This window comes from Lupinus angustifolius, chromosome LG11 (genome assembly GCF_001865875.1).
Source record: "Lupinus angustifolius cultivar Tanjil chromosome LG11, LupAngTanjil_v1.0, whole genome shotgun sequence".
Classification (NCBI taxonomy): Eukaryota; Viridiplantae; Streptophyta; class Magnoliopsida; order Fabales; family Fabaceae; genus Lupinus; species Lupinus angustifolius.
The window spans coordinates 17,675,818-17,684,933 of NC_032019.1; the positions used below are offsets into that span (position 1 = coordinate 17,675,818).

At 29.9% G+C, this 9,116-nt stretch overlaps 1 protein-coding gene across 1 annotated transcript; it reads right to left on the reverse strand.

The window, feature by feature from the left end:
• LOC109359779 (ethylene-responsive transcription factor ERF115-like) lies at window positions 685-2,093 on the reverse strand. Its single transcript, XM_019604474.1, has 2 exons — window positions 1,868-2,093; window positions 685-1,193 (listed from the first exon to the last, which is right to left on the reverse strand). The coding sequence occupies exons 1-2, from the start codon at window positions 2,091-2,093 to the stop codon at window positions 685-687; spliced, it is 735 nt and encodes a 244-aa protein (XP_019460019.1).

Genomic DNA, 9,116 nt, shown 5'->3' on the forward strand with positions numbered 1-9,116 from the left:
AGAATGAACAAAGGAAGAAAAAGAATGGCAGCCATAAGGCTCGATATGACAGAACTCACATATTGGATTTAGTTCCGGTAAGTCCATGAAATTGTAATTTGAATAATCCTGCTCCTTACATTAAAATGAACAATTAATATTTTATCCTTCAACTAAATCTTCATACCCATAAGCAAGTAATATGTATTACTCGTAAATCAATCACTAATAAATATAGTATTGTACGATTTACACATAACTAAAATAAAATTTAAAATTAATGTTGGTCAATCTTTATACGACAACAAATATTTATTGGCATTAGGCATTGATCTAATGTTGTAAGACCGTACCAGATGCAGAAGATAACCAAAAGGTTAATAGTTCGATTCTTGTAAGCGATACTTGCTGTGAGAGACAGTCATGCATACCAAAAGAGATTACACATTATCATGATAAAATCATGATATGTAATAACTAACACTAAATAAAAACAAGAAAACCCTTGAGTGGCGATACACAGGTATATAATAGATCACCCGATAGTAACATTTATGGTGATACCTTTCATGTTTGTAACACAAACTACAAGTACTTTAAATTATACACCTGAAAAGTTTCACAAAAGTGTGACTGTTGGTGTATGTATAACATTCTCATATAAAAAAAATATATATATGTATATATATTTAGATATATATCATATTAATGTCTTCCATCATTGTCATCCATCCAACTTTTAGGAGGTTGATTAGAAGAAGAAGAAGAAGAACCTCCATACTGCATGGAAAACCTCATGAGCTCTTGTTGCTGCTGCTGAGTTATTTCAGAAGATGATGTAGATGTAAAGGGCTGATTCCCATAGAAACCATTCATTTCATAATTGAAGTTATTAATGTCGTTACTACTCCCACTAATGCCCATAAATGGTGCATATTGGAAGGGATTATTTGAATATGGTTCTTGAGAAAAGTTTGGAGGAGGAGCAAGAGGAACTTGATTTATTGGTGGTTGAACCCTTTCTGGGAAATTGAGTTTTGCTTTGCTTCCTTTGAATCTGAGAGCAGCTTCATCATAAGCAAGTGCAGCAGCTTCAGCAGTTTCAAATGTTCCAAGCCATACTCTTGCTGCTTTCTTTGGATCTCTAATCTCTGCGGCCCACTTTCCCCATGGACGTTGTCTCACACCTCTATAGTGTATTTTTCTCATCTTCCCTTCATGCGAGACACATAAATTAACACTTATACCAATTAGTCCCTTGTTTCTTGAGTTTATATTACTTATATTATTTTCTTTTGTTTGGCCTAACAATATTAAAAATAGTAGGTTTTTTATTTCTGACGAGGACTAAAAACATCATGTTTACATAAACTCAATTAATATTGTGAAGTTCTATCTTCTATCTCTTTTGGGGTGGGGTGGATTTAAGCAGTAGTGTTACAGAAATGAGAAACAAAAATTGAAAGTATTATTTGATACACAGGTTACAATGAAACAAATCTAAAACCTAAATTTTTTTGTTTTATAATTATAAGAAAATGAGGTGAAGAATGAAAGATTTTGTTTATACTACTAAAGGATAAATGTATGAGCCACAACTTTATGCAGCCTTGCAAGGAAAGATAATGGTTCAATAGAAGAAATTAAGAACCCTAGATCTTACACAAGCTATGTGACCATGTGAGTGTAGGGAACATCAAATGTCATTTTTCAATTGTAGCATATTTACGGTCTCTTTGACCAAGCAAAACAATCATCATGCTACAAAACGGAATAACATCTGAAAAGTGAATTCAAAACATAAAACCATGTCTACAAATCTGAATTGAACACAATGTTATAATTTACTTAACCATCAAAGGTGCATGTGTATTAGTGAGGCACATACCTTGATCTTCTTGTGGTTGTTGATTCTGGGTTTCCGAAGTTAAAGGGTCTTGAAGTATCTGAACTGGGTCATTATGGATGGTGCCACCAATGACTTGAGTAAGTGCTGAAACCATTGCTGATATATCTTGTTGTGACCTTTCTGAATAGATTGGGAACTCATAGTTGTCCTCTTCTTTTTCTGCTTCTTCCGAATGAAATGATATTTTCCCATCTCTTCGATCCATTTTAGCAACCTTAGTCTTACTAAATTTTGTGTATGATTTATATAACTATGTATATAGATATGCAGAAGTAATTGCCTAGTGTGGACACTTTGACAAAGAGAGAAACAAAACTGCGGAAATGAAAAGTACCTTTTTTTATAATTAGGCTATGAGGTAAGTAACTAAACTATTAGAAGGTGCCAAATCTTGAATAACAATTATTTTCAACTTTTGGATTAGCTTACTTTCTTATTAAGAAGTTCTGATTTACGTTATAAAATTTGTGATACTGTAATATAGTACTTTTTGATGAAGAGGCTAATTAATTTAGTGTCTACAACATCGGTTTAGCCCTGGAAATAAAAATGTAATGCGGTTTGACAATGGGCTAAAAATTAAAGGGCTATTTTGTCATACATGTTTTATAATTAAAAAAAAATTCCTTAAAAAATACTCATCTCCTTCTTTTCGATGTGAACATATTCATATTATCTAACTAACAAAAAGACATACCCTACCCGTTTAAAAACAAACTACTGGGTATGTGGGCGCCGACAGACATTGACAAACAATATAAAAAGAATAAAATAATATAATAAAATAAATAAAAATTAAATAAAGTTGTTACAAATTGTTTTTTAAAAAAGTTGATATTTTATATGAAATTTAATCTATTATATTATATTACAATTTATTTAGACATTAAATTATATGAAATTATAATTTATATGAATTTTTTTTCTATCATCATGTTCATGAACTAACGTGTCGTCATTGCCTAATAGAAATGTCAAGGAATGGATAGATATGCTCTGAGTAGAGGATAAATCTCTTAGACACATATGATGTGTTCTTTTAGAAGAAGAATTATGAAAATCCCTTGTGGATATTGCATTAATTCAAATATAAATAAAATGATTCACAAACTTAATTCTGATAATTTTTGTATGTAAAAACATATGTATAATCATTCAATCACACTTTCGTTACCTAACAATAAGTTTTTCTTTGTGAAAAAGTGGTAATAGTATATATAAAGAGAATAAAATATCTTCTTATATTATGAGATAAATTATTTTCTTCAATCACTCAAATTATGATGTTTTTTATATTTAATCATTTTTCTATAAAAAATTTCTAAAAACTAAAATAAATATGACAAATTTCCATATACTCTGTTCTAATAAATAAAACTGTTATATGTGCTACCAAAATATATACACCATAAAATATACTTTTAACTCTACTTTTCATTTCCCGACCATTTTGAATTCAACTCATCTGTTCCCATACAATACAAACCACCACACCGTACCCACGATATTGAGTAGGCTATATGGTTGCTGATATACAAGAAGTTTTCCCCTAAAATAAATATAGAGAACATATATTACTCTACGTGTACTCTTAATATATCGATGACTTGTGGAAGCTTGAGGAAATGTTTTAAGCGGTCAAACTTGTTGTGCAATAATAACTCATATGTGCAATAATAACTCATATTTCAATTGAACGAACATTTTAGTTATGAGTTTGACCTAATATAATGGAGTTTTGATAGAAGGTTATATATTATTTGTTATGTGAATTTACAACAAAATTACAATAGCAACATACATAAATCCTTATTGTTATGACAATTTTTTTTTACTACCAAAGGTATCACCTCATCATTTTGGGTAAGGAACTAATCAATTTTGTGGTTTGTGGCTGACCCTTCCAACAAGTGTCGCTCCCAAGAATTGAATTATCGACCTTGAAGATCAACGTCTTGTTCGTATTGTTATAACAAATTAGAGTTAAAGATGTATTAATTTAACAAGGTTTATTGAAGGCTCTATGTGGGAATAAATCAAATAATATATATCAACTAGATTGTGGAGAGTTAAGATGTCAAAATAAAATTTTCGTGTATAACTTTTTCTCTCACTTGTTTTCCTATAAAAAAATTGACTGATTTTTAATTTTATCATTAGATTTTTAAGATAAAAGTTAAGTTTAAAAATAACTTGAATGACAAATAAGGGGATGGTACTTGGACAATAAAGCATTAAAGCTTAACTTATTAGTACAATGATGGGGAAAGATATTAGAGTACCAAATAATTTCTTTATTTAATCCACTATTAATATGAAATGAACATGCAGACGTGTGCCGTACAAACAAATAAACACATGCAATATTAATTCTTGAAAGTTGTCCCCATCATCTTAAGACATTCACGGTTAGTTGAAGGCATCAAGCCGTTTCCACTGTGTGCTGAAAATAGAAGTAAGTAGGTTTTGGTCAAGTCCCAGGAATAAAAGGAAATAAAAGCAATAGAGGGCAGAGACTGTATTGGTGTGTAGATGAAGAGTTTCGTAGGGGTTTCCTTATTAAAATATATTGACTGTATAAGGACTTCATAATCCTATCAATGTATGAAATAAATGACTATGTATATAAGTTATCGAATACAAAAGCTTATCTCATCCACAGAGACTATGGTATTGAATATACAAATTTGTTGGTAGATATAAATTATCAAAACTGAATCATTTAATGAAAAATCAAAAGAAGATGAAATAATGAAAATAAATCAGTGGGAACTTAGAGAAAATAGTTTAACTGTATTGAACTCTAACAAATGGGTAATGACATCTATCTTATCATGCTACACTAGTTTGAAGTTGGATCATTCTAACGTAATAATTGACTATATGAGGAATTAAATATACTAATGTGATTGAAAATCATAAGTTCAATTATGTATTTGTAGAATAAGGATCTTTTCCATTAATGGAGAAGTAACTATCACACAATAACACACAAAATGCAACATGTAATGACATTTTTATCCTTTTGTTTAGCATAAAATTACATTTTTGTCATTAAAAATAGAAATAAAAACAATCATTTGTCTCTCTATTAATAGAGAGAATCTTTTCTCATATTTGTAACACTAACGTTCTCCAATCCTTTCATTTCCTCATCTAATATTTGTCCTAGGCGCTTGTTTTCTACTTATAATATCTTCTTGTGGGAAAACGGTGTTCGTTTGGAACGTTCCAAAGAAAAATATCTCTTGCACCTTTAATTAATCTATTGTAAGAATGTCTCTTGTGATATGAAAGGATATACTATTTTGTTTTGAATAAGTATAACTCTTGAATTGGAGAGTTGTGAATGAAATGGTAAGACTCTTGGAAAAGAGTATATATATAGTGCATGAAGCATTATACTTATCAGAAAAAGACTTTGCTCTATTAGCCATCAATAAGGAAAATTATATAAAGAAAGGGAAAGAGATAGAAGAGTTTCTCTATTAGTAAAGAACAACACACAACATACAAAGAAAAGAGGATCGTGTCGTCATGGATAAAAGTAATCTATACTATTTTTATGATGTGAAAACTATAATTTCTTAAGATTTATTTACATATAGTTTCCCAATAAAGTTTACATTGTGGTACCACTGTGTTTAAGAACTTATAGTTTTTCATTAAAAATGATTTGATCCTGAATGTTATATTGAAATATGTTCTTAAATGTTTAGTGAACTCAAATATAATTATTTTTGCTGCATGAAAATAAATAAATTAAAGAAACAAAACAAGAATGACAATTTGTGTTATACATGTTTCAATTTTGCACTCTGTTATTCTGCTATATATTGCACTTGCACTTCATAGCAGAACGTGACTTTATATAGCCTTTCGCGTTCTCATTTTAAGTAACACTGTGTTGAAACTGTTTCACTGCAATATATTTACATATATTTTGTTACTGTTATTATGCTGATACTATTGTGCTATATTTTGGAGAATGTGAAAAGCAGAACATAAACAATGCACTATGTTCTTCAAATTTCTGTACATGTTCTGCAGACACTTATATATAAATGTGTTTTTAAAACACATATTTACTGTTAACATTATATATATATATATGTAAAATATATTATTACATTACATTTACCGTTAACATTATATATATATATGTTAATATATATTATTACGTTATGAAATATGTAATATAATATATATATATATATATATATATATATATATAAGGTTAACATATATGTAATATATATGATATACATGTGATATATATAACCTTCACTAATGACATATAATTAAGTGTCAATTTCATTTGAACTTTTTGATGCAATTATTTTATGAATATGTATGTAACTTTGTAATTTATGTACAAGTTTGACACTCATATGTATTGTGAATAGTATGACTTTGGTGTTTGGAATTATTGTTTGATAGATTTGTTAATCACCAAAGTGGTCAAATCTTTATGTTATTTAATTCTAACTTGTATGATCATATTTCATTTGTTTGAAATTATTATGATATATTTGTTAATCAGCAAAGTGGTCAAATCTTTATGTTTATTTAAATCAAATTTGTATGATCATATTTCATTTACTCATTAATTTGATACTATGAATGATATAATAATTATTTGTTTATGAGTAAATTAAAATTCATTATTATAAGACAGTTAAGAATCGCCCAAAGGTTGATTGGTTGTTCTTATAATCAATGAGCATTATGTTGGTAGTGTAAATGCATCATTAGTTATATTTATATATCCAAAGATAGTAAATGTTTCTAATTTATGCATGCATCATTGCCAAATTATGTGAAATTCTTTTAGTATCATCATGTCTAGTATGGTATATTGATGGATTACCCAAAGATAGACATTAATATTCATTTAGGAAGTAATCTGAATTAATTTTGCATGTAACTCAAAGCCTTAACGTTTTTGTTTGATTTTATTGATTGCAATACATGTTGTTTTGCATTCACAATTCTCATCTGTTCTAACTTTCAATTGACTTAACTTCTCCGAATGGAGTGAACAAATTCAATTTTACCTTGAGGTAATGGATTTAGATTTATTACTTAGAGAAGATAAGGCAAATGCTATTATTAATATAAGCACCGAAGAACATAAAGTTCATTATAGAAATCGGGAAAGATCAAACAGATTGAGTCTAATGTATATGCGAATGAGTATTGTTGGCAACATTAAGTCAGCTTTACCTAAAACTGAAAGTGCTAAAGAAATGCTAAAGTTTGTGGAAGAGCGCTCCCAAACTGCTAACAAGTCTCTTGATGGGACACTAATGAGTACATTGACCACCATGAAATTTGATGGTTCTCGTACTATGCATGAACATGTCATTGAAATGATAAACATTGCAGCAAGACTTAAGACATTGGGAATGGATGTGGATGAAAACTTCCTTGTGCAATTTATACTAAATTCATTACCCTCCGAATATGGTCATTTCCAAATGAACTATAACACCATGAAAGATAAATGGAATGTGCATGAATTGCATAGTATGTTAGTTCAAGAGGAAACAAGAATGAGGAGCCAAAGAAATCATTTCATCAATTATGTTAATCATCAAGGAGCTAGAAAGAAAGTCAATAAGAAACATGACAAGAAATGGAAGGGACTCTTAAAGATTAATCTTATCAAATCCGCAAGAAGGAACGTCATGATAACATATGTCGTTTCTGTAGAAAGATTGGACATTTCCAAAAGGATGTCCAAAACGCAAAGGTTGGTTTGAAAAGAAAGGTAAGTCTAGTGCTTATGTATGTTTTGAATCAAACTTAGCATAAGTTCCTTATAATACTTGGTGGATTGACTGTGGATGTACTGCTCATGTTTCTAATACTATGCAGGGATTCATTACGACCCGAACTACAAGACCTATTAGGTATCAGTGGCCTAGACACACCTAGAAGGGGGAGTTGAATAGGTGTAGCGGTTATCAATCATCGCTTCTCGCACCAAAACCCAGTTCTGGAAACAACCCAATTAATCGATTAACCATTGGGCTTAATCGATTAACGCATAGTAGAAACATAATTATCAGAGCAGCTATTTGTACAGTTATTTATCAACAGATAAGCAGAGATATATCAGATATTTTTATGCAATATTAACAATAATACAACAAGGTATAAGCATGCAAAATATCAGCTTCAAATTCGAATTAAAAATAGTAAGAGTTATAAAGGAGATTAAGAGAGAACAACTTGCACATATGGATTTTTATCCTAGTTCGTTTGCATTCCACTGCAAACTACATCCAAGCCTCCCCTTCTGATCTTGAGAGATTTTCTTCTTCACTATATTGAATACAAGTATAATCACATACACCAATTCAATTTACAAGACTCAATATGCTTCTTTCTTGAATTCCTAAAACCTCTAATCCTTGGTTTTACTATCCTTATCGCCTGAGAAAACCTTTCTCGCGAACTAGCCCCAGCCAAGATTCTCGTTCTCAATTCAAGACCTCCTAGCCTTAGTGAAGAATCACTCTATCTCAATGGTGGTAATACACCAAGAGACTAATCCAATATACAAAAACAGATTACAAAAAACAAGGTTTACCAAGCACTAAAATGCTTAAAATATAACTATGAAAAACCTCAAAGATTAATCCATTCTCAAGTCACTCAAGCCATCATGCATATGTGAGTTAATCAAAAACAGTAAACACAAAATATCTCTCTAAGAATCTCTATCAAGAAAGCATGAACATGTAAGAAAATAATGGATGAGATTAAGCCTATGAAAATAACATGCAATACACAATGAACAACTTCAACAAAACACGTTAATCTCTCTTCCTCACACATACATTTCTCTCTGCAAAATAAAAAATAAATCATGAAAATATGCTCTCTAATCAATTCTAAACAATAGTATGCAATGCTACACGTCTCTGCAACTTGCCTAAACTTATACAAAACAGATTAGACACTTCAAACTGTTGCAATCAGTTAAGTAGTTAAAACAGAAAATAGTTGTAACAGAAAACAATTGAGTTAATCGATTAAGTCACCACGTTAGTCGATTAACCAGCATATTAAAAACGTGATTAAAAAGGGCAAAGTACTCATATGTTATGCTTAACTCCTATACATGTTTTAGCAATTATATTATGCCTAATATGCACATATAACATGTAAGGTTAATGCATGAACATACAATAAACTAGATGACATGTCTCATGAATAT

Bases quoted from the DNA above. Each gene is read 5' to 3' on its own strand.
- LOC109359779 (XM_019604474.1), bottom strand. From the start codon at position 2,093: ATGGATCGAAGAGATGGGAAAATATCATTTCATTCGGAAGAAGCAGAA. The intron at 1,194-1,867 runs GTATGTGCCTCA...TCTCGCATGAAG, and splicing joins ACAACCACAAGAAGATCAAG to GGAAGATGAGAAAAATACAC.